Source organism: Lissotriton helveticus, chromosome 6, assembly GCF_964261635.1.
Source record: "Lissotriton helveticus chromosome 6, aLisHel1.1, whole genome shotgun sequence".
In the NCBI taxonomy this organism is placed as follows: domain Eukaryota; kingdom Metazoa; phylum Chordata; class Amphibia; order Caudata; family Salamandridae; genus Lissotriton; species Lissotriton helveticus.
Window position 1 is genome coordinate 648,844,853 of NC_136067.1, and position 27,795 is coordinate 648,872,647.

The window sequence follows — 27,795 nt, forward strand, 5'->3', positions numbered from 1 at the left end:
CCTGGACGCTGCGCGTGCGGCCCGAGGCACGCGCCCGCCCCTCCCCTCCCCTCCCAGTCAGAAGCTAATGAAAGGGTTGCAGGTATTGATCAGTGCCGGCAGTTTTGGAGATTTGTTTACCGTTGGCCTTGACAACAGATGCTGTGACAGAACAGGCCGGTTAGCACTCAGGGCTGAACATTTTGCCAACTCTCTCCACTGTTGCTGACGCAGGGTTGCAGTGGACTGGGGCACGCTCAGGAAATGGACGAGAGGCACTGGTGGATCGCGGGCCGGGTGCAGGAGACCTTCCAGGTTGGGGGCAAGGCAGACAGCCCCGCCATCCTGGAGGAGTTTTTTTTGCTGCCCGAAAACCTCCAGCTCATCAACGAGTTCCTCCAAGGTTTGTATGAAAGACATTATTTTTGCGAAATGAAAAGCGTGTGTTAATATAGCGCTGTGAGGACATAGTAATAGATCCCCTATAACGTGACATAATATTGACTTGTGGAATGCTCTGGTTATACCGCGGCTCATGCAACGAAGAATCTAGCAGTTTCCCCGATGGTTCCACCTAACTCCCAACCTCTTATGGTAAACACGTGAGTTTAATTAAAGTTGCAGCTCTGCCGATTAACACTTCTGAAATGTTTGCAGGAAACAAGATGCCAGGAATTCAAACTCGTTTTTTTCCATGAGTATTTTCTTATTTACACTACCTGTTTTTTTTCTCAAGCACCAGAAATCCGGAAATACATTCTGAAGAAATGTGTCGCCCTACACCCTGGTACCTTTAGGTTTGTTGTATGCGGCGTGATCTTGTGAGATGTTAAATTCTTACTTGCATTCGGCTCGCATTATTTTCATAGAGAAGATTACATATATATGCCCTTTCAGAGTCAGACATTAGGCCTTCCCTGAGCCGCACAAAAGAGCGCCGGGTTAGAAAATGGCTATGACGCAATATCCTAGGCACTATACAAACACAAAGAAACCAACATATTTCTCTGTAAAATCGCGGCTGACCAGTTTAGTGACAAACAAAAGCGAAAGAGGTTGTGATATAACACAAGGTTGGAAGATCTGGCCAAATATGAGCAGTAGCCATATGCCTCAGCCTTACCTGCGCAATCAGTTCAAGTGGCCATCCCCTTTTAACGCTATCTGATGTGGTTCTTTGGTAACTATTTCTGGCCGTTGTCTCTTTTTCCACCCTGCTCCTGGTAACATGGTTTTGTGCTGTTTGATTCCTTACTTCCACTGCGACCAGGATGTATATGATATGCTGTATCTAGGCCTCCTCCAGCGAAGCGTTGACTTTCCCAGAGGTTCCTGGAAGCGTAGGGCATGAGTGAATCCAGTGTTGGACCTAGAAGGTAGACAGGCTTATTCTTCAATTGTAGTCTTCAATGGTTAATTATCCATAGATAACTGACCTTGCTACTAATTTTCACGCATCAATCCGAGCTCCGTATTACTGTTTTCTTTCTCTCTGCACAGTTTGGGTTCAGGCTGTCCTGGAGTCCTTATTTTCTTTACTTTTGACCTTCCCTTTTTTCAGAACCTCTTTTATTAAAAACAATTGAAATGGGCATAGTTGTTTGGTGGCAGGAGTATGTCCCTGAATATCGAAGCTCGAATATGGAGGTATACAAATATTGGGGGCAAAATATTAAATCCAAAATATTGTAAGATCAGGAAGTGTAGATTTTCCATACCCAACTCAACATATATGTACCTTGACTAAGTATATATTTGCACTGAAAAGAACAGAGGTTACAAGGACGTTATAGTTAGGTATTAGAATTAAAAAAAAAAAACCTTATGAATTTGCTGAAAATAAACAAAGGTTACAGGGACTTTATAGTTCGATTCTGATTTTACACACAAAACCATAGAAATTCAGCAGTTATAGTTACCTCAAGTAACTAACTCTCGTCACAACCATGCACAGTTTTCACATCTATAATTTCACTGTAAATGTTGCAGTGATATTATCAATGATGTCATAGAAGATGTCATGAATGATGTAATATGTGGGGCAATTACCAGTGCATGGGGAGGGTAAGAGTTATAGTTACCTTAGAGCACGAGTTATATTTATAGATAACATTTTTGGAATATTTCTTGCCCACGTGGTGTCCCTCACCGATCCCTCCACCCATCCAATGAGATCAGGGTACCTCAACCCTGACACATGCTTTTACTTTTACTTTTTATTCCCCTCCCTCTCCAGGAACCATGTCCCAATGAACAAAATGGTGGCCACAACTTTCCTGTCAGGTTTGGCCAGCCAATCACAACATTGCTCCGCATCTCTTAATATACATAAGTCTTTTTACTTTAATAACTCTGAAATTACTGATTAGATTTACACCAAAATACACAAATCTCTCTTTTTGGGCCAAGATCTAGCTTTATGCCAATTTTGGTGTAATTTTGTTCAGCGGTTCGGTCTGAAGTAGTGTGTAAAATCCATATAGGATATTGCACGGGAAAAACATATTTTGCCCCCCCCCTCTTTTTCTCCTCCCCTGCTTGACGGTTCACCCCAGAACTTTCCATACAGCAGGTAAAGTGACTGGCAAATTAGTTCTGAAAATCTTGTGAAGATTCATCAAACAGCGTCAAAGTTATTAATAAAACAAACAAATCTTTACATATGGAAACTAGGTCCTAACTATAACTACCTACTGGCGACTGCTAGTAGGTAATAAATATATATATCTCACCAAGGTGAGTAGAGGCGGAGTTAGGAATAGTAAATCCATACTTCTATATGCACTTACCATTCAATATTTTGTTCTCTGATAATTTCTGCATGATATTCTAGTATCCCGATCTTCTTGGCCTCATAATTCAGTAATACAATCCATGGCACTGATCTACGAGGAGATGAAATGTAAAGCTTTTGTCACTCCCTTATCACACCTGCTGCACAGGTTACAATAGAACATTTCTACTTAACGTCGATGCGAAGAACACAAAATGGTCACCTTTATTCTAAACTCTATTTAAAAAATGTTTTCCCTCAGCACAAAAGATAATTGGTATCGCCATCTATTGCAAAACTGCAAACTTTTATATTTTTGTTTTTTATATCCTTTATTCCTTCATTGGCCATCAATTTTTTATTTGCCTGTACCACAGTTGTTTTAATGGCAAATGTTGATGCTGTGCTCATTTTGGACTGGATAGTTGCTCTTGGATTCCAGCTTCTGCAACTTCCTTCGCAATATATATATTACCTACTGGCAGTCGCCAGTAGGTAGTTATAGTTAGGACCAAAGTTTCCATAGGAAACATTTTTTTTGTGTTGCCAATAACTTTGGCGCCACTTGATGAATCACAAAATGTACAATTTAGCCGCTATGTTGAAAGATTGCGGGTGATCTGTCAGGTGGTGGCCGAGAAAAAAGGGAGGTCCCAAAATGCGTTTTCCCCAAGTTAAGTCTATGGGGATTTTTCGTTTTCCGAACACGACTACAGCCCAAACCGCTTAACGGAATTACACAAATAATTGTTTTGATTTTTATGTTTGCGTTTGGTGTTTCATTGTGAAATTCAGATAGGATGTGCAGCCCTTACCGTGGATAGAGAAGGTGCGATGTTGTACTAGACTGTTGTCCGACAGGAAGTGAGAGAGAGAGAGAGAGAGAGAGAGAGAGAGAGAGATATCCGACTGAAATAAACGTGGAAGTTTATGCACTTAATTTGGGTCCATGTCTGCTTGCTGTGAGCATTCCTTGGAGGCGGCTTTGGAGCAGCGATTTTGGATATATATATATATATATATATATATATATATATATATATATATATATATATATATATATATATATATAAGAGAGGTGAGAGTATTTTCCCAGTCGGAGTTGAAACCTCCCTGGAAAATTTGATCACAAGAGGATGTGAGGGCATCAGTGCTACAAACAAGCAAACCATCAATACAATTATTTTTGCAGCTAGTTTATGGCATAATGATCAACTCAGTGGTTTAGATGCCATGCTTATAGTTTCCACAGTAATTCTTTGTAACAGTTAGGAGTTTCAGTTAGGCAGCTTTCGTTTAAGATACCATCTTTATTTACTTTATTTTGGCCAATGGCCATAAAAGCAATACATTGAAAATAATTGTAAAAGGAAGCACAATACAATGTGGCTGGAAAATATACAGATACCAGGCATGAAATATTCATAGAAGTACCCACTCTTGGCCTAAGAACACAGAACAGATGTACAAACACTTGACCATAGACAAAAACCTATTATGATCCATCATGACTAAACGTACAGTTTTTTACATGTCATGTAGTAAGGGTGTTTGGAAAGCTTTGGACCAGAATAATATACTTTTAAAAGTGCATCGCCCGATAAAATACATTGCTAGGTATGTGCGTACTACATTTAACTCGTAGAGCATAGGGGTTTACCATTGTGGAGCAAGATGCTGTGGATACAGGAACTAGGAACTAGGATTACATACCCTTCTCTATCGCACAGACAACCTTAATGAATAAAGTGTAAGTACTTCAGTTTACATTATAATTAAAAACAAGTCCTAAAATCAATAAAGCCATGATACACAAAAGTGAAGGGGATATGCAATAGGAAGGGGGTGAAGAAAAGGTAAGAGACAATGTTTTGTCATATTGGCCATATGCTCTCAAAAAATTTAAACAATGAAGAAAACAATGACCGGGGACACGTCTGCTCTACATAGTCTTATCGCTACACTGTACTGGACAACACCTATAAGGGTGCACAGATGAGCAATCCAGCACCTCCGCTTCTTATTGTACATGGGCAAAAAAAGACGAGGTAATCATCAGTTTCTTCAGCACTTCTTCAAACAGGACAAATTTTGCTTCCACCCTGTTGACTATTTGATATAGCTTTAAAGGTAGCAAGTGGTAATGAACCTTATATAAAGAGCTTTTGTGAAAGTAGGGTCTATATTATTCATATAGTTCAGAGAATTTAACCTCCCCAAGCTCCCAATAGATGACCTTCACTCTTGCAGAAGATAGGATAGTTTCAGGGGACAACCAATCCTCATGTAGATTCATAGAGTATAGGGACTGTTTCACATAGTCCAACCGGGGTAACAGAACACCTCTCTGTGATTTATCAAGAACATCTCTTAATCTCACCCTATATTCTGCCAGCTTGGGTTTAGACCATATCCATAGACAAAACAGAATAGGTTTCAGGTGCGCTAGGGATACAATATTGCAGAAGCCTAAGTTATGTTTAAAAATTAGTGGCGTGCTTTGGAGCAGTTTAAGGACTGCTCTTAAAAATGTATTCTCAGCCACCCCCAGGGCCTTTAAATGTATATATCCCCAGAGTTCGGCTCCATATGTTGCGATGACTAAATATTTAGCCCTCCAGACTGCGAAAATAGGGAGGAAATTGGATGGAACAAGGTCTTGTTTACGAATTTTAAAATAGCTGCCGTCCTGTGCTTTGGTATAAGAGTATGTACTTATGGTAACCTGGGGACTCCAGGTATTCACACTAGAGAGGTGAATACCAAGATAATCAAAATCTAGCACTTTCCCCAGTTTTTCCCCTTCCAATATTATTGATCCTCTAAAGCCTCTATGTGGGTGGTCGGCCATAAATGTTGTCCTACTCGCTTAAAATTGCCAGTCCATGATCCAGGCAGAATATGTTAAACTTACTCAAAAGGGTCTCTATGCCCTTGGAGATTTTTGATACTAATAAAGTATCATCCGCAAACAATAGGACGAGAATTCTAGTTCACCCTAGAACCAGAGAGTCGTTATTACAACCCAAGGGCTAACAAATGCAGCCATTTATAAACAGCAGGAATAATGTAAGGGCAAGGATGCATTATTGCCTGATCCTTTTGCAACCTTAAAGGAATTGGTGTTTTCCCCATTTGTACCCCTTCTGACTTGTGAAAAACTATCATGGTGAAGCCTGGCAAATAAATCAAGTGAAAGGCGGGAAGCCAAAATGTTGCCTAGTGTACACCATTACTTATACCTAGGGACCATGTCAAATGCAGCCTTGAGATCAACAAAAATGCGATGTTAAAGGTACCATATTTTATGTCTACTTCTTTCCACCTTATTAATTGAAACCTAAAAACCTGATTGAACTGTACTAAGTTTGGGATGAAATCCAGCCTGAAACTGTGTTAAAATTTTATTTTATTCAACCCAAACAAGGAGCTGATCTAATCTTACAGAAGATTTTTTGGGACGAATCAATGAGGGTAATTGGGTGGTAGTTGGTGGAATCAGACTTTTGGCCTTTCTTATGTATAGGAATAAGTTCCGCCCCTTTCCATGAGGATGGAATCCCACCTCCAGTTAAACTAGCATTAAAAACATGTGTAAGGTAAGGTGCCCAAATTGCTGGTTCAGACTTAAAAAGTTCAACTGGGATTCGATGCAGCCTAGGTGCCTTTCCTGCCTCCTGAGATCTAATGGTCGCAGTCACTTCGGTCACTGAAAATACCCATCCATAATAGTATTTATTTCAAATGGAGTTTTGCCGGATGTGGGGGCACCATAGGATGAGGGGTATCAAGGTTCACAAGGGTTAGAGTGGAGCTACTATTTAAATATTTAAAATGATTCACCCAATCTTGTGGGAGAATGCGTGCTTCCAGTTTCATCCTATTTGTCTTGGCACCTTGTGCCAGAAAGCGATCTGGTCCCCTGAGCGTGTTGCAGATAAAAATGAATTCCAAATTGCTGTAGTCCATGTTGATTTTGCATGTTTAAGGACTAGTTTGTAGTTTGCTCTAGCTAACTTTATATCCTGTGAGAACCCTCTTTAAGGGGCACTAAGAAGATTGCACTTAGCTGACCTGCAAGTCCTGTCATACCATGTGGGATCTGCCTTCTGAGGGGAATTCTTGCATGAGGGAGGCTTAGTAAAGAAGCCCATTTTCAATTTCTCAAACCATTTGGAATGAGCATCCATGATCATGTTAGCAGCTTTCTCTGAATTAATCATGTAAGACAAGCTAGTGACTAGGTCATGATAGAAAAAGGCGTACTTGGGCTCATTGTTCATAATGCTCTCCCTGTTAATTCTCCTCTGATTGTTACTGACTGAAGAGCACCTCCAGGCAATTGAGGAGCCCCACTCCCCTGTTTGCCACTTCCACAAAGGGAGAGAAAAACAGGGAAGTGGTCACTCTCATATCAAGGCAGGACTTCCATATCAATAAGATTCCCCCAGAATTGAACATCTAATCAAAAATAATGAATACAACCCTGGTAGTTATTTCTTTTAAAAGTAAGATGCATCTCCAACTCAGATTTGGTTCTACCATTACATACCCTCAAACGGCACATCACACAAATATCCAGTATTTGGAGGGCAACACGTGGAAGCGAGGAGAAGGATGGACTGGAAATTTGGGGAATACCCCAATATTGGTCTTCCTCTCTTGCTATAATTCATTTTAGAGTGCAGATGATTCCAAACATACGTTAAAGATCCCCAACTACCATCACAACTGATTCTTCCCGTGGTAAAGTGGAAATATAATCAATCACAAGTTGAAGGGCCAGGGAATCAGCTGATTTGGAGAAATTCCTGTTATGTACATTAAAAAGAAGAATTTTTGTTTTATGGGAGGTAGAGATCTCAAAACCAAGGAGGTCTGGACAAATGAAAGATAATTGTCTAATATGGTACCCCAGCGAAATCTTAACCTAAATTAGCAACCCACCAGATGGTCTGCCTGGTTTAGACTTACATGCTGGTACATGGAAGGTTTTAAAACCATGCCTATATGAACGGGAGTTCTCCCAAGTTTCTAGAAACATGATTGTCAGCTGTTTCTATTAATTCTCCCCAGTCCTCTTGGACAAGCGGGTTGTATGATGGTACAGACATGCCACAACAATGCATGCCTGGATCACGCGGTCTCAGCCATGATGCGTCTTTACCACACATTCATTTACCACGCATGCCTTTACCACGCAATTTTGTGGTAAAGGCATGATTGGTAAAGGGACATGTGTGGTAAAGATCACACCTCTGCCCCCAGCCCTGAAAAAAGTCTCTTTTCCCCTGCCCGCCTTGAGCCCTAAAAATTGACCCCATGCCCTAAACACGACCCCAGCCTCTCCGTCCTGACCCCTACCCTTGTAAACTACCCGACCCAGCACCCATGCCCTGAGGTCTAAAACATCCCCCAGCCCTGAAAACTATCCCTTCCCCCTGCCTGAGGCCTAAAAAATGACCCCACGCCCTAAAAATGACCCCATCTCCAGCCCCCCAGCCCATAGCTCTAAAAACTGACCCCTACCCAGAAAATGACCCCAATCCCCCACGCCCTGACTCCTGAAACCCGACCCCTGCCCTATAAACAACCCAACCTCCTTGAGCCCTGAAAACTGCCCCCACCCTGAAAAACTATATCTAAAACCCACCCATCCAAACCCCAGCCCCACTTACCTGACCATGTCCTCTCCTGATACTTCCTATTCCTGCGCTCCCATTTAAGCATCTAGACCGCGCACTACCTTAACCACGCATATGCGTGGTTAAGGCATATGCAATGTTATGGCAAGCGTGGTTCAGCTTGTGGAGAATAGGCATGCGTGGCTCAGCCAGCGTTGTTAAGGATGTTTCCAGAGCAAGCATGCTACCCAGCCCGCAGTGTTCCAAGAAACCATTATCAAGTTGTTCGTAGGAATAGAGGACGTTTCTGTAGAGATCCTGGATGGTAGATTCTGCCAACAGCTACCTCCCCTGTAACCTATAAGCTATAATAATTCCTTAGAGTGTCAAAGTAAACCTCTCTATGATCATGCCTTCAATGAAGAGTAATGGGCCATGGGCCCTCTGAATTTGGGGCCCGCTATGTTTACCCCCAATTGCACTCTTCAACACACCAGCAGGAATTTGAGCCGAGTGTGGTTTTCAAAGAACTTACAGATATTTCACTGAGGCAGGAATATGAAGATCAATGCCCCATACTTCAGAAACAGCCCTTTCAGCCCATACGGTGTTGCGTTGGGCTGTTCTTTTCCAAATGGTCTTGGTCACGTCCCCAGTTGAGTTTAACTGAGGTGGTTCAAATTTGACCCACTCCAGGTCCTCTGTGGTTATGTTCTTAAGTTCTGGGATATGAGCAAACAACTGCAACAAATTCCCTTTGTTGAAGGTATCAATACAGACCTTCAGGAAACATTGAGGGATGAAGAGCACGATTGAGTGAGAACTCTACTCTTCATCACCCTTACAGTAGTTGGAATCTTTCTGTTCATCAAACTGGGCTTCAGGGGGGCTTGTGCAAGGAGGCCAATGCTGGGCCAGAGAGCTGTTGCCTGCAGAGTAATTTGGCTCACCTCTCTGACGCTGACAAAATAAAGCTTCCCGGTAAGTTGAAACGAATTGGGACCCATCATTTTCTGTGTGCTGTAAGGGCCTCTCTCTTCCTAGCACTATAAGTGCAGGTGTGCTCAAGCAAGTCGATGGTCTCTTCCTTCCAGGGGCTTGGTGATCAATTATAGTTCTGTAGGCTTGTGGACTTCTTTGTGTGCCCCTGGGATTAGGGCCTGGAGATTCCAGATTTTCCCATTCAGATTGGGTGCCTTGATCCACCCTTTCACTTAGCATGCCTGGCATCCCATCCACCCCTGTCTGTTTCCCTTCCTTATCGAGGGGGCGAGCCCCTTGTCCTGACGTTCCATCCTCCAGCCGTTCCTTACCTCGAGTTGTCTTTTGGACCGGGTGGTCATAAATCCCCCAGGCCCCCCTGAAGTGTTTTGTTTGTTCTGTTTCAGATAGTACAGGTACAGCCAGGGGGGATTACGATGGACGTCTGGATAGGGAGCAGGGGTTGAGGTATTGTCTGTATTGGAGGGGCAAAGATTGGAATTGTTTTCCAGAATTCAGCAGATCATGTACTTTATAACTGCTAGGTGAATTTGGAGGCAAGGATGGTCTATTTAGCAGATGCTGCTTCTTTGTCTGTTTTTATTAGCCTTTTTTTGCCATTCTTGTTAGGCAGAAAGATGAGTGGCTCAGGTGGAGTTTTGGATTGTGGTATCGCTTGTGACCCTCTTGTGAAATCCGCCACATTACACATTGAAGTGGTCCTGACCAGAAGCTCCCCTTCTTGATCCGTTTGCCTGTTGGAATAAGAACAGGTCACCTGATCCTTGGTGACTGATGGTTGCTGGGAAACTTCCAGGGGAATGGTTGGTTCAATTATGCCATGGCTAAATCGATAGACATCGTCCACGTGATATCATGTAATAACTTAGCCTTGGATTATTTTTTTGTTTTAGAAGCTTTGATTGTGCCAACCAAATTCCCTAGTATCTCTGGCACTGTATTCGACTTGTTAATGATTGGGGAGCACGGACCGGGTTTATCCTTCGCGAGGGATTTTACCTCTGTTTCCAGGAGATTAAGCTTGGAACCAATTTATGCAAGGTGAGTTGTCAGAAATTGGATCAGATCTAATTGCAATTCCATTTTGCTTGACTGCCACAGTAGGAACCTGGCTATAGTGTCCAGCGTGACACTTATTGCTACAATCCCTTGGGAAAGCAGTATGGCCTGCGGTATCAAAGCTGGTTCAGCACTTTTTTCTGCGCAGCCTCAGAGTTAGAGAGAAAACTTCAATCAGGATTCCCAGTTCCTGGTCAGTAAAACTCTCCCTTCTGGGTAATGAACAAGTGGCCTTTTGGTTTAGATGGGATTCATTTGTTCGGGGTAGAAAGTCTGTTCCAGGGACCAATCCAAAGATCGATAAACTAGTGCAGTCGTCCGTATCATATTTGAGCTTGGGATTACACGTACAGTAACTGGGAGGTAACCTGTTTTAAGAGTAGGGCTGGGGCTAACAGTAGGCGGTGCTTCTCACATTTGCTCCTTCCCTTCTGCAAAAAGATCCTCGGGCTCAGGTAAGGGGAGAGTAAGCTGGGGAAGAGGAATCTATTGTCAAATAAAATTATGGGCCATGGACGCCACCTTGTACGCTGGTTGTACCGCGGAACATCTACAAGTATCACTATTGCCTCTTCGTCAGAAGTGGCAACTAGCACTGGCAAGGGAGTTAGATGATAGGGAATGGGACGCAGCCCTAGCATATCCCCGATGAGTGTCTCGTAATTTTAAACTGAAGACAATACAGTTACTAATATTCCACAAGGCTTATCTCACACCACAGGCTATTCACAAAATGTATCCCTCATCCTCTGCACAATGTCCCAGATGTGTTCATCACCCTGCCGACTTCACTCATATGCTGTGGTCATGCCATAACCTAGGGAGGTTTTGGTTGGAGGTTACCCAAGGGCTCTTTAGACTTGCGGGACACACCCATTGGGATACCATGGAGGTGTGCCTGTTGGGTCTCTTTCCACTCCAGAAGAAGGCGAAACTCCTACATCGCTTTGCAGGTTGGCTTTGATACAATGGAGAGAGGAGGTCATTAGATGGGCGGTGGCAGAGGGGGAGGCGCTCAGTCGTGAGGAATATAGGGGATTAAGGAAAAGACCAATTCCCTAGAATGGGCCCTAGTATTAGAGCAGTTCAAAGCGAAAACAGACGACAATGCCCCTGACGCCCTGGACCCACTGTTAACCTAGTAACAACTATTGGGTCCCTACATGGTGGACAAGCGAGACAGGGAGGTTCCAGGGCAGGCCCCCCTTTTTTTCTTCACCCCTCCCACCCCACCCTGGGTCACACTAGCAGAGCATTACCTGGATTGACCCTTGGGAGCCTGTCCCGACGGGACTGATTGGAGTACAGCGGCTAAGTTTATGTTTATAGTTATGGGTTGGCGGGGAGGGTGGAGTTGCAAGTGGGGTACTGAGGGCGTGTGGTGGGGACCAGAATTGCTGATACATGGAGTACTGAGAAAGATTGTGTAAACCAGATCACTGTGTACTCGTAATAGTGTCATTGGCCACAGGTTTATGTATCACATATTTCTTATCCACATTGCAACGTCACAGAGAACTGTGTCAGAACCTACTAACTGTACTCGAAAAACGGGAATTTAAAATGTAAGATGATATGTATCTCACAACCCTAATAAAAAAATCGTGAAAAAAAAGAAGAAAAAAAATCAAAAATTGACACACACGGTCTTAAGCTGGGACTTGATTATGTTCTGTGGGTGGTGAGGAGCCCTGTGCAAGCAGATTCTTTGTTGACCCTATTGTGGCTACCTTAGTTGTGCTGGGCAGACTGCTGACAGAACACTCCAAATTATTCAGGCATATATCTGTAAGTACCGTGTCGGGAGTATCTTTTTGGTCCATGATTGGCTGCTGTAGGGGCTCCAACTAGAATTGTATGTTATCAGCAATTTGAAAATGATGGGTAACCATAGATCAACTCTTATGGAGCAAACACAGTTTATGTTGAGTTTCTGTTCTGTTGATAGGAGAGGAGTTAAGCAAATAATTTATCGGGATACGATTTGACAGATTTCATGCACTGAGAGAGAGGTGATGTTATGCAAGGAAGATTATATGAATGTTAGATGAGGGGAGAGGTAGAGAAAGGATTTGCAAGGCAGCAGGAGCAATAGAGCTCAGTGGCAATACAGGGTGGATACTCCGTTGAAGGTGATGGAGAAGAACAAGAATGAAGGAGAGAGTTGTGATCAGAATGAAATGGGGAGGAGTCAAGATGGGCTGTGAAATGATCTATGGCAATGCTAGATGTAATGAGGCCTATAGAGATCTCTGAGAGAAAAAAGGAGTGAGATATAACATTTTCGGAAAAGGCCGCAAGATTAGACTCTCAGGTTCCTCACCTGTGCTCCATCCTGATTGATTAACAATGATCAAATACAATTATGTATGAGTCCTACCCACATCAAGGTATCAACTACTGATCTTCGGATTGCACAAAAGGGGTCATTTCAATTGAATCCATGATACCCGTCGACAGGTCTGACCACTACCTCCTGCTTTTCCATCTCAGTGTCGAAAGACCTTTTATCAAAGGCCACATCTATAGACCTAAAATGTGGCTTAGAGACAGAAAACATGACAACCCCGTTGAGCTGTCTGCAAACATCATGACACCGCTTCAACCAACTGATGAGTTGCAAACAGCAACTAATCTGACCAATCACTACAATGTAACCAGGGACAAGATTTGGAAGGAACAAGTTTCAATGAAACTTAAGAGGTAACAAAAAGAAATATCTGCTCACGAAGAAGGAAGGCAGCTTGGATCAGAGACAAAATAGTGGTAATGAAATCCCTTGACTTTGAATTTGAGTGGAATCCACATTAAAAACAGTGTCTTTTTCCTGAAGCCTCTTTTTTTGCAATTAGATCAATTGAGAAACCGCTCAAAAACAGTTTGATATCATCATGCCATAGATCAGTCAGATCACCAATTGTGTCCAAAACACTTCACAGAAAAGTTGTGAGGAGATATCGTTTTCTTTGCTCAGAATATTAAAATGATGAAACTTTTGCTGCCGAGTAATTCAGTAGACAACCAAACCCCCATTCCTCCCCCGAAGAACACTTTTTATGAAGGGAGTTCAGAGAAGTCAACAAGAATGAGTTCATCAAGATAATAGCTAGTACAAGACCATCCGCACACATTGCGGACCTGATCCGTGCCACATTAATTCAAGAGATCAGTCTTCACATCTCACCGTACTTGACCCAGCTGATCAACTCCTTGCTGTGAAGTTCTCATTCTCCCCGACACATCTGCAGCATTTGACATGGTCAACCATAACATTTCTACTTAACACTCTAAAGGAAAGAATGGAAATGAATGGTCCTGTACTAAGTTGGTTTTCCTTTTACCTGAACAATTACACTCAACTAATTAAACTGAACAGGTCTCTCCAGTGGGAGCCCTAAGGATTTATACTGTTGCCAACTCTTTTCAACCTATACCTGGAATCTCTGACCACAGTCCTTAAACAGGCTACTCTCTGCTGTCATTTTTATGCTGACGTAACCCAGCTATATCTAAATATTTTGTCTCATGAAGACATCCTCATCCTTGTTCAGACTCTAAAGGACACACAAGCCTGCCTATCATTCAACCGCCTGAAGCATAACCCATTGAAAATGAAATTCCTCCTGATCCCCCCTCAACATTTGACCCTGATACAGGATTGGTTTGACTACTTTATTGTACTAAACTGCAAACCCAAAATCATTGATTGGAGAAAGTCTCTTTGTATAATACTCAACAAGAATCTATATCTCCATTCACATATAAATGGCACAACAAATAATGCTCAGAACCAACTCAGACTTCACAGAAATATTATCCCTCTCATTCCAGAATCAGATTTCAGAAATGTGGTACACTCTAATTATTTAATGACTTGGCTATGGCAATGCCCTAATTACTAGAATCCTTAAAACACATCTAACCCCAAAGAAAGACTGATCTTAGAAGTCAAAATCTTCGATTACATCACTCCAGTACTCAACACGCAAAGCTTTACATTGTACGACACACAAACAATTTCGTCCCAAACAAATCGCCTTTTCAGGGGTTGCCAATCTATTTAAAGTGCTGCATTTTTACTGCTAGAACTTCCCAGGTTCAAGAAACAGGAATAAAACGAAACTGCAGCTGACTATATGTTTGGCACCTCATTTTCAATGTCCACAATATTTTTGAGTCCTGTGTCCATAGCCTCCGAGATCTGCCGCAGTTAGGCCCCACTGGAGATCCAGAAGCGTCAAAATGATAAAAGTGTGGAGGCAGCACCAGGGATGGAGTCACAGCAACCAATATGTTCTATTCAAAAATCTTTATTCTTCATTGGATAAAAACAACAGGACAACAGCCAACGTGCTTCGTTCCTTGAATAGGAACTTCATCAGGGCAAGAGACTTCTGTACCAGACAGGTCCCACTTTCGAAGTCAAAGAAGAGGTCAGCCCAAATATTGTAGATTGGATATCAAATCCCGGCCGGAGCAGATGAATATCCCTCTAAAGTATCAATATGACATTCCGATTAGGGTCAATCGCCTATGGTAACCCTCTTTCCGATATCAAAGGGAATACCACGTAGGTACGTAAGCTGAAGATTCCCGACAAGTAGATTTGGAATTGCAGTTAGGATATCACGCTTACCGAAACCCACATGTTGATATACAAAAAGCTTTTGTCCAAAAGGGTCTGAGCAAAGAGTAATTGCAGAGAGTCAGCTACACGAAGCGCTCTCGATTACTGTGTCTGGGGTGGATTCTGGCTCCATTCGCCGAGGGTCGACGCTGGTCGTTAAATATTGCTGCCTTCTGACTCTCCGCAATTACTCTTTTTCTATGACCACTTAATTTTTACCTAAGCGTAATAACAAAACATCAGGACTTCTAACCCCCACCATCAGCTTATTAAGATAGGGCAACAGCTCCCTGCAACGAATACCCACTTTGCCATGCCAAAGGACGCAATACATTTTAGAAGTAAGGTCTAGATGTGTCCCATGGTTGCTGTACCTCGCTTGTCTCTCGGCCCACTTACCGAAAGAGTGCCCCAAGATCCATAAGGACAATTGAGCAGCCTCCAGGCCTGGAACTGAACCTAAAAAATACAAACAGTACAATTTACAACTGGAAATGACTCAACACTCCCCTTCTCCCCCTCTAACATAGCGCTGGAAACAACCAGAAGACCATCGACCCAAACCCATAATACTGCCCCTACTCCGACCTCTCCTACCCGCTTCAGTTGCTGCACCATGACGAAATGAGTGCATCTCATAATCTCTCACAATCACACTGTGAACAAGTCAAAGTATCTGCAGTCTCATTGTTCATGCCAAGCACATGACGAGCTCTAAACACAATGTCATACTTCAAGCACCCAAGTACCTGTGCTTTTCTGGCTGACTGTCCGTTGACCACCTGCACCAATGACATATTGTCAATCGAAACAAGACTCTCATGTGTTTCAATTTTCCCCGCATAAAGTCACCGCCACAACCAAAGAAAAGATTTCCAGAACTCAATGTTATGCCCACCCAGTTTCCATTCCTGCGGATATTCCTCTGCGCACCATTTGCCCTGCCAGTATAGTCCAAAGCCAATCCCCCCAGCCGCATATTTTTAGGGGTTCAGTGATAGAATATCAATGTTCAAAATATCAAATGAAAATTATCAATGTAAAAAATATCGATTTAAATATATATAAAATAATATATATTAAATATTAATATTAATGTTAACAATATAAATTAAATGTAATATACATTTTTACAAAATATTACAAATAAAATTAATTAAAAAATAATTTAATTTATTTAAAAACTTTAAACTTATATATATATATATATATATATATAATTTAAAATATAAAAAATAAATTCTAGAATAAATTGAAACATTAAACTATGAAAAAATATTTAAACTTAAATTGCCCAATACAATCAGTGCAACAGTAGGAAAAGTGTTGGATAGCAAAATCATTGCATTTACTATTCCAACTCCAGTGAGTGCAACAATAGGGAAAGTGTTGGATAGCCGAGGGGTAAACATTACTATTCCCACTCCAAACAGTGCAACTGTATGGAAAGTGCTAGATAGCGGAGGGGTAAACATTACTATTCCAACTCCAGTGAGTGCAAAAGTAGGGAAAGTGCTGGATATCCAAGGGGTAAAAATTACTATTCCCACTCCAGGAAATGCAACAGTAGGGAAAGTGTTGGATACTGGAGAAAAAAAACATTACTATTCACACTCAAACACATAACATTTTTTAAAACAAAAATATGAAAAATGTGTAAACATTACTTAAAAAAAATATGAAACATAGAAAAATAACACATATTATAATATTATTTACATATAACAAAAACCTACACATATTATATAAAATATAATAATACATATCAATAAAATTACTATTTTAAACTAGAAAATATTTACAAACAAAAAATGTTTTAAAACATACATGTATTTATTTTAGCTCCTACCCTATCACACCACACCAATAACAAAACACTTCAACATTTTTAATTACATTTATTTACATAATTAACATAACTAATAATCAATAAGAAAATATTATTAATAAAAACATTGCCTACACACACTTTTAACACTATAATATCCACAACACACACCTACATTAAATTATAAAATAATAAAACACAATTAGAACATATTTTAAAATTGAAAACGCTTACTTTTAGCAAATAATAGTTAAATAATTAAAATTAATGTAATACCCACATTTTACCCCTTTAAAAGTAAAAACAATACACAAAAATAAATTACCCAAAATAAATATCAAATATTTAACATTAATAACTATATATTAATTAATTAAATACAAATGACTTCCCACCTTTTACACCTAGAAAAACCTCAACACACACCTAAAATTAATTACAAATTTACCAACATTAATAACCAATTAATTAATTAATATTAATTAACAAACAATTATTAATTAATTAACACATACTTTACACATTTAACATTTTAATATCTCTATTAAACAAATATTAATAAATACAAATTAATCAATACATTCATTCATTCATTCAAAGAGTCTTTATTTCGATTTAGAAATCATAAAAGACAACATTATAGAAATAACAGCTTTAAAACCAGTGAGGTAACATATCATGTAGCAGATTTCATAGGACAGTAACGTCAGGGCGAATATATCAAATTAATCAATACATTTTATATACTTAAATTATTTCCCACCCTATTCTCCTATGAACCCACAACTTTCTACGGAACTAAAAACTCAAAATTCAAATAAAAAAATTAATAAATTAAACATCATTAAATTACTCCCCCCCCATTCCCCTATAAACCCACAACCCACTACAGAACTAAAAACGCAAAAAACAAAACAATTTTTTAAATAGATGTAATATAATTAAATTATTTCTCACTCTATTCCCCTATAAACCCACAACCCACTACAGAACTGAAAGCTCAAAATTAAAATGAACAAAAATGAATAACTACCAAAAAATGTAACATATATTAAAAATACAAACAATTAGTATATAAAAAACATACATCACATACATATATAATATATCTTCTAAAATACATAACTGTAATAAAAAACAATATTTTTATCAACTATATTTTTGAAAACGATATGAAACAATTCAATATTTTTAAAATCGATATTACTTACCTTAAGTCGATATTCTTGACCACAATATTTTCACTGTCAATATTTCTGACCCACGATAATAATCAACTCAATATTTGTGCAACTAGATATTTTGTACTTGATATTCTGTCTCTGCGCCATCTTTGGGCATCCCATTCCACAGTAATAAGTCCCCCCTATGGTGTTTTCCTCGCCTATTAGCATTATATAATTTGGGGACCGTGAAGCTCCCTACCAAGAGAACATCTTTACAGATTTATTGTCTTATGAATTCGAGATTTCTTCGGTTGTCAAGTGTTTTCAGTGTTGCATTTATACAATTCTGTATACTTGAATTTTATAATACAAAGACCCTGTACCACCGCCTTATATAAAGTGTTCTTGATCCACTGACAGAATTCTAATTGTAAAGCGAAAATTGTATCAGCTGCGCCCTGACGAAGGAACTGTTGGAAAAGGTTCCACTCCGAAACATGCTTCCGCGCTGTTCTCAGTCTTGAAATTATTTCTGTATTGTGTACATGGTAATTATTTATGTATAATGTATATAGTTATTGGTTTTTGTTTTTAGTTAGTCCATTTGTTATGATCAAATTATGTCTTTCTCAGTTGGAATGTGTATGGTATGAATGATGGCTGTGTGATGTGTGGTGCTAAATTGTTTCTGTATATTTTTTGTATTTTTTTATAATGTTCTTACTTTGGGATTTTTCAGCTTTTGAATCACGAATGTTGTTCTCTCTATATAAATGAATTTACATATATATTTTTAAAAATGATATATTTTGATACAACAATAATAATAAAAAAAGCTTTATAAATAGCTGTTCTGTGGACAATGATACTGTTTTTCTCATTTAGCATCTATGACCTCTGTACTATTTAACGCTTAGGGAGAGGTTTCTGTTTTTGTTTCTCGTTATTCCCTGCTCTCCCTCTCTTTTATTCCCTGCTCTCCTCTCCCTATACTTAGAACCTCAGGGACCCTCTTTAGTTTTTTGAGGGGAGTCTGCTGGCACATTTGTAGCATTTGTGCCAGACCTTGCAATACTCTGGTGCAGAGACCTTTATTAAAATTCAAACTGCTCCCGTATGGCTACCCTGTCCCATCCCAGATGTCCTGACCTCTTGAAAGTGCCGATAGACTATAGATAAACCACTGGCCGTGGACATTTTTTTACCAATCTTGGCTGGCTCCATTGTGTGCTCCCGAAGGTCAATGTCCAGCTCTCCCCATTGCACTTCCGGATATAGGGCCATACGAGCACAAAACTCATCATCATACTGTACTGTACTGTACTGGGCCCAATCATATCCCTCATAACTTATCTGAGCTTTCCTGACAACGTCCATATATTTGTAAAGCTCCCCCGACCTCTCTGGGTATTTTTCACAGTATACACTAGCATAAATGAGAAATTTGGCTGTCTAGTTTTCTACAGTCACAGCACCTTTGGCAGCTTGGACAACTTAAATTCCTCCTCTTTAGACCCTTCTTTGGCCCTCAGCTCTCTATGCAACAGCTTCAGCATCTCCAGTTACTCTCCTTTACAAATCTTATCTTTGGATACCAGCATTAAATGAGTCCCCAACAGATTGGACACCCTCATGTAAGGCAACTTCTTCTTTCTTGTTTTTGGGCCATCCGCCTTACCCTCAGATTTCTGAGAGTCTTCTGTCTCGCCATCAGATTTCTCACCTCCTACCTCCTTCCCTACTCCCTTGTCTGACACCTTGCTGTCATCCCCAGGGTGTTCCCCCTCTTTCTCTTTCCACCCTCTGACCAGCACAAATACTCTTTGTTTAGCATCCTTCTGGCCTCCCATTGATTCTTTCCCTCCCCATCTCAGTCCTTTGTACCGAATCTGGTATCCTTGACACATAAATCTTTGCAAAGGTGGGCCTCCCTACTCTCCTGAGGCTCATTTCCCTTCAACTCAATGGATACCATTTTGGCCGGCATTTACCCTGCCCTTTCATACCTTGTGCAAAAGTCGGTGCCCGTTCCGGAGCCCGCCACTTCACCAGCTGTCCCTGCCATACTGTAACTTCACGTCCGGCATTCCGAGCAACAGAACCCTGAAAAACACTAGCTAAAGGCTAATTAATATTCCTCCGCCCTTGTTCCGCCCCTCCTGCTACCACTGTGACTCCTCCCTCTCAGCATCATTCTCGTCCCACACTTCACCTTCTTCCACACTGTTCTCTTCATAGTCAAACATTGAGAGATCAAACAATTCATTATCACCTGCCCGCTGGGCTTCCTTATGTGCTCACTCATGTGCCAATACATCAATTTGAACCACCGCTTTCTGATCTCTGTTACACTGAGGGCCGCACCTTGTCCTCCCAGCCTATACACAGACTCGAGACAACACATCCTGTGTGTCTTGCTGGTGGGGGCTGCACCAAACCCACCTGCTGGTTGCACTGCTGAGGCCACCCTAGATTTTTTAAGACAGTGATCATGCTGTCCATCACTGCTGTCCAGCTGGCCACACAGGGCCTTGCTTTCTATTCGCCATGGGCCGTGGAGCTGCACTGATCTCCCCTGAGTCTGCCACGTTGGCGAAACATTCTCCCTGTAAGAAAGAAAACCAGACCAGTGTACTGGTAACTCCCCATTTACTCGCCTGCACTGTCCCTGGCTCCAGCAACCAACGCAAACTCCCAGTCCCTCTCCCTTTCTAGAGGGGGATCCTCCTGACTCCTGTTGCAACCCTGACCCATCCTGAGTCCGCGCCACTTGATGCAAACCACTGGCGTCTGTCCTACCTGATGCTCCCCGACACCCCCCACTCTGACCTGCTTTGGCATATACCTTCGTTGAGGGTCTCCCTTCTCCGCTGTCCGAACAGCACCTGCCCCAGTCTCCCTACTCGTACCCAGGGTCACCCTCCTGACCTCCATTCTCTTCCTTGCGCTATTCAAGCATCGCTGCTGCCAATGCAGAAGCCGGACCTTTAGGAGCCCGCTGTACTGTGGCCCCTGCCATCCCCTTAGCCTCTTTTGCCTTCTCACTGACTCTCCGGTGCTATCTGTCATCATACGTGAGGCTTCTTATGCCATTTGAGACACCTCATGCTGCCAGACGGCCACTCCTGTCCCAACAGCTTTCCCCAGGGACTACATACTGTGCATTTTGGCAGGGCTTGTGTCTCCCACAGGCCTCTTGGGCTCCCAGAATGCATGCCGCGTGCCTCACACACACTTGGAGCCGCTCTCATCATGCATGAGCTGCCCCTTATGCTCACCTTGCGTCCTGTTACATTGGGGGTCTGGCACCATGGTTAGCAAGGAAACATTGTAGCCGTGACCCCCACCGAAGTCCTCTGCACCGGGCAGCCTTCCGGTATCCGGATGCCCAATGGCAGCAGGTCCAAGTGCCTGGATTGCTCCAGCAACTTCATCGTGTGGGCAATTTTCTCCTCAAAGGACATGATGCCTACACTATGGGCCCCTTTAAAGTATGCCAGCCACCATAACGGTAAACAGGACCGACCGCGGGAGGCGCTGTGGTCTCGCAAGGCCAAATAGAATGCGACTGCCACCCTGGCGGTTGTATCCCTCATCTTTTACATTGTAGCAGGTGGTGCTGTAAGCAGCACCCATGGGAATATAAAAGTAGCATGGTGTGCATTGACATGCACAACATGACAGGCACCGCGCGGTGCCTGCCACCTTGTGCATGCCAATGAAGGGGGTGTACCATGGGTACCCTCAAGTGCACCCCCCCCAATACCTCGGGGGCCTGCAATGGGCACCCAAAGCCAAAGACTGCATGCCTTTCCATGGTGGCGGCCTAAATACGCACACATCATAATGTGGCGGGCGGTGCTTGCTAGGCACTGCCACCATATTATGGCCCAGGTCTGCGCGGCGGACAGTCTTTCCGTCCGCCGCTGTACCCCCCGCCATTGTAATATTGTGGGGGTAAATGGCTGGCGGGCGGGGAAAGATGGCGGGCAGATCGCCACCACCGATCAGGCAGCGGCGATCCACCCAACATCATAATGACCCCCTTAGTTACCAAATTAACTGAAAGTGTAAGCATTACACCTCATAAATGCACAATAAAGCTAAGCACACAAAAACGCTAAAGACCTAGTACCCACCGTGTCACCAAGACAAAATGGTGGCTTGACACCTGAACTGTCTACCTATATATACCTTAGGCCAGAGCTTTCTAAACTGTGTGCTGTGACACTTGAGTGTGTCAGATGCCATCTGTAGGTGTGTCGCATGACACGGTCTAGGCAACATGGTCTAGGCATCATGCAGGATGGTACTGCGCATGCTACTGACGCATTCCCTGTTCCCGTGGAAGAGGAGGAGTCTCCTGTGGTGGGCAGCGAGCCGTGGTTGGATTCGGATCATGGCTGCTGCTCGCTGCCACCCTCCTGCAGACCAGTTGAAGCATCCGGCAGCAGCAGTGGTGATGAGTAGACTGCTGCGTCTCCAGCCGGTGGCTCCTGCAGTGCGACGCTCTGCGCCACCCCTGCAGTCCAGTGTAGTCTACCAGCAGGCGCAGAGGGTGTCAGGGACTGTCCGGGACTATGTGGGGAACACAATCAGGGACTTGGACACGGACTGGGAACTGGGTAGAAGACGTACACAGAAAGGAGGAGTACAGTGCTGGCTAGGATCATACAGGGAGTCAGAGGAGAAAAAAGGATCCAAAGGGGAAGCCTGTACAAGTGAACAAGATGGGTAAGACTCAGAAAGGAAGGGCACTCACAAGGACATTTAGTATTCAGACTAACTACACCCAGGACGGACGTGCAAGACATATATATAATACAACATTAACAATAAAAGGGGGTGTGGGGTAAAGCACTCTGGAGCTCCACATGGTAAGACTGAAGCTCAGTAAGTTTCTTACCCGCAATTGCTATTACAGATACTGACTGCAAATACCCACATATAGGATATGCATGCAAAGGCAGGGTCTGTGGAGCCTATACCTATAGTGATGTTATTAATGTAACTCAAAGACAAAACTCACAGTGAACAAGAAACAACACCTAGGTAGTCAGCTGAGCCCACGGATCCTGGCGATCAAACAGGAACGCGCAAGGCAGTAACAGCAAAGGGGTAGAACTAAACACAAGCACAATAGACAAGGAGCTAGCAAGGAGGAATGCTTAACAGGAAAGGAAGGAAATCACAGGGCACAATTGGAAGAAAGCAGGTAACAAACATACAAGGCAACAGAAGCAAAACAGCAGAATAGAAAGACAGCAAACTAGGAACTGGAATCAAGGAATTGGGAAGAAAGGCAGGGACTGGAGAGGGATATACAGAAGGGGAGGCTACAGGGGTATACTAGAATAGTGCAGGTTAAAGAATCAAGAAAACAAATTAGCATAGAAGGCAGTGCTGGGGCTGGGACAAGATGTGAGCTAAGGCGCAGGAGTCAAGGCAGTACTACTGGCAGTGCTAGTTCAGGAACAGGGAAATTACTAAAGCTCAGGAGTCAAGGTAGCACTACATGAGTGCTAGTTCAAGAAACAGGACATAGCTACTGCTCAGGAGTCAAGAGAGCACTGCAAGCAGTGCAAATCAGGAACAAGAAATAGTTGAAGCCCAGGAACAAAGACCAACTATAGCTCAGGAACTCAGAAAACAAGGTTGCACTGCAAACAGTGATAATTCAGGATAAGGGAAACTGCTGCAGTTCAGGAACAAGGAATACTAAGGCTCAGGGGTCAGGGTAGCACTGCAGGCAGTGCTAATTCAAGAACAAGGAAAACAGCAGCAGGTCAGGAACAAGGCATAACTAAAGCTCAGGAAACAAGAACAGCAAAAGCTCAGGGAGCACTGGAAACAAGGATCGGTCTCACCGGTAAAAAGCTACAATGACCAACCTTTGCCTGAAGGGAGCTGGGCCTTAAAAGAGCTCTCAGTAATCACATGCAGCTGGTGTGAGCAGGCTAGCAGCAGCCAGCCACAGGTGAGTTGAATTCCTCCACCCATCCTTGGCCTGCAGGGGTGGAGACAAAGCAGTGAGCAGGGAATTCTGGGTAATGGAGTTTCAGGCATGAGTAGGCTGGCTTTAAGTCTAAGCAGGCTGGCTTTCACAAAACCCGGCATGGATTGGGAATGGATGTCAATTCCCAAATAGTGTCCATATGGCTGGAAGTCAAGATATGCATGCAGGGGAGTGTCAGCAAGCATATAAGAACACTGGAGAGTCCCACAGTTCAGCCCCCTGGTGGTGGACACGAGAACACAGGGAGCGAACCGTGACAGAGGGAGGCTGGCCGCACCAGCGGCCATCCGGTGCTCACTGCTGCTGCACTGACGCAAACCTGTGGCAACTCCGGCAGCTGTGGTGAGTAAAGACTGTGGCAGTTCCTGCACCTCTCACTGCTGCCGCCCCCTACAGACCCTTTCAAGTTTACATAGGGGGGTCAACTGCAGCATTGCCAGTGAAGTGGCTCTAGCAGCTCCACATGCTTGCGGCTCCTGCAGCGCTTGATGCACCGCCCCCCTCAGACCCATTCAAGCTCGTACACGGGGGACAACAGCAGCATCCCCAGTGATGTGGCTCCTGGAGCGCTCGCTGCTTCCTCCTCCAAGCAGACCCATTGAGAGGCATCCTGACAAGCACATGCAGTGAGCCACAAAAGAAGATCTGGAGGCCATCTTAGCATTGGACTGTAAATCCTTTCCTTTGCCATCATAAAATCTAGCCACGAATAAATGGCCATCATAAAGGCATGAACAAATGAAAACTATGTCTGACACCCGCGCTTATGGTGCCTGGTAGCTTTCTTAAGACCACAGCTAGGCCACCACCTGAATGAAGATGAAGAAGTGAAAAAAGAAAACTCTCCAATTGTGTGATGGTAAATGCAGCCAACTTCTACCTCTCCTCCTCCTACCATCTAAATTCTTTCCGTGACCTTGTTCTAAGTAGCCATTTTCGGACCGGTCCAAGCCTTTACACTTGCGGAGGCCCTAGAGAGAATCCAGCACAGGGGGCATGATAAGGCAAATAAAAACACAACATGGACAAGTTTATAATTAAGAATCAAAAAGCTGGTGAAGATGATGTTTGCGATGAACAAAATGTAGCCGCTATTGAGGAAAGTATGTAAGAATCAACTGAACAGTCTGTCTCGGTACATAAGAAGTGTAAAGGAAAAATCTCCAATCCTCGTTTATATAATAAAGCTTATATGAAACTGGGGTTCACATTTTCTGGTAATGAAAACAATCATTGTCCCCAGTGTTTAGTTTGTGGGGCTATACTTGCAAATGAAAGTATGGTAACAAATAAATTAAAACAACATTTTACCTCAAAACACAGCCATTTGTCAGAAAAAAACAGTAGAATACACAAAGAGAAGGAAGAGATCAGAGAAAGCTGAAAAGGCAAGTTACCTGATTGCTCAACTAATTGCCAAAACCAAGGAAGCACACACTATTGCTCAAACCACCATAAAGTAATCTTGCTGTGCTATTGTTCGAACAATGATTGAGCCAGAATTTGAAATAGAAGTTAATAAAATCCATTTAGCAGATAACACGATTGAAAGACGTATTCAAGACATGTCTGATAACATTAAGATGCATATAAAGGATATTTTTCAAGACAATAATATGATCTTTACATTGCAAGTAGATGAATCAACAGATGTCAGTGGGTTAGCTCAATTATTGTTTTTTATACGTTTCATTCAAAGTGACAGAACTATTGAGCAATTTTTGTGTTGCCTAGGACTTCCAATGAGAATTAGAGGTGAGGATATCTTTAAAACTTTAGATTGCTTCATGAAGGAAAATAATTTGCAATGGTTAAATTGTGTAGGAATATGCACAGATGGCGCACCCTCAATGGTTGGTTCAACAAAAGGTTTTATAGCTTTAGTGAAGAAAGAGAATGAAAATATTAGAATTACTCATTGCTTTTTACATTGCGATGCACTAGTTGCGCATACCATTGGAAATTAATTAAGAAAAGTTATGGACAAAGTGGTTCAAATGGTCTATTACATTAAAAGCAGACCTCTCAAATCCAGATTATTTGCTCATATTTGTGAACTAGTGCTTTGTCGTGTATACAAATTGCGGGAAATGATGCTTAAATGTTTTGAGGAAAATCAGCAACACTATTTCTGCGATCTAATTCAAAGCAAACTTTGGTGCACAAAATTGGCATATCTTGTTGACGTATTTGAACATTTGAAAAAATTTAACACAGTATGTAAGGAAAAGGAGAAAATATCTCAACAGAGGTTGATACCATTTGTGCTATGAGAGACAATATAGCAATTTGGAAAAGGAAAGTGAAAGAAGGCAATTTTGTAATGTTTTCCAAAACTGCTGTGTGTGAGCTGAAATGTGATATCAGCCCGCTGATTGTTGACCATTCGACATTGCTTGGAGCGAACATTCATCATTACTTCCTAAATGTTGAAATCCAAGACAAGGATTGGATCAGAAATCCATTTCTTTCAGCTGCAACAGGGAGCTTTTCACTTATTGAAGAAGAAGAATTAGCTCTAATAAAAAAGGATCGAAGTCTGTTAATGATGCATGAAGAGGGTGACCTAGACAGCTTTTGGAATAATGTTTCAAAACTGCATCCAAACATAGGTAAAAAAAAGTGTTACAAATTCTTCTGAAGTTTTCTTTTTTTTTTAGATTTGTTTTTTCAAACTTGAGAAAAAAAGAATACAGCAAACAAGATTAATCATGGCAACAAATTATACCTTTACAGATTTTTCCATAGAAGAATTCAAGCCAGCCAAGGAGAGGGGAAGAGATAGAAGAACATACAAAACACCATTGCAAAATCGAAAGGATAAGCACAATTACTATAACATAAAACAATAGAATCCCCTTATTAGTCTCTGATCCACTCCTCCACTAGAGCCCAAATTTTCTGGCCCCGCTCCCGCCTCCTCCTACCCTACCTCTGGAAGATGGCTGATTCTAAATTATAGAGAGCCAGCATCCTCGCTCTCAATTTACAAAAGTGGGGGCATCAGGACTAATCCATTCTGAGGTTATACAAAGCCACACTAATGACATAGCAATAAACAACAAGGCGGAAGCATGTCTTGTTCTCTGCAGCAGACAATTGCTCTTGCAACCAAATAGGACAAGCTCTGATGATAGGACGACCGGGATATTAAACCTGGAATTGATGAATAATTGTACATCCTGGAGAAATGTCCCAAGTTTGGAGCAGGCAAAAAACATATATACATCGTTGGCAGCTACCAAACCACATCTTGGACAGCTATGACCTCCTCTACCTCCCCATTTAAAAATGTTGGCTGGGGTGTAATAAAGATAAAATAGAGCCATATAGCTTTGGGAGCATAGGCTGCCTGATATTAGGACACTGCTTGATAGTTCTAAGGACTGGGAGATGTCCAAACCAACCTTGCCCAGCTTATCCTCCCATTTAGCATTCTGAGAAAGAGGTCATCTGGGAAACCAGAGAGCAGGTTCTGATACACTGCCCCGATTCTTGACCTCCTTAAAATCAATTCCATAAGTGTATTCCTATCGAACAGAGTATTGGCTTGGAACATCAATTTATCCACATAGCTTCGGATCTGCAAATATTTTAAAAACGCATGCGTATTAAGGCCAAACATATCCTTCAAAAATGAAAAGGAGGACATTTGCCCATCACACCCTAGATCACCCAAAGTCATTATTCCATGTTACATCCACCTGAATGTAATCTGATC

At 42.2% G+C, this 27,795-nt stretch overlaps 1 protein-coding gene across 1 annotated transcript in view; it reads left to right on the plus strand.

Moving 5' to 3' along the window:
• Positions 1-243: 243 nt before the first annotated feature.
• Positions 244-27,795, plus strand: part of LOC144762435 (dynein axonemal heavy chain 5-like) — a 1,437,549-nt gene continuing 1,409,997 nt past the window's right edge. The window contains exon 1 of the mRNA XM_078647616.1: positions 244-382. Coding sequence (XP_078503742.1) covers positions 244-382 — 139 coding nt within the window. The remainder of the gene's footprint in view (positions 383-27,795) is intronic.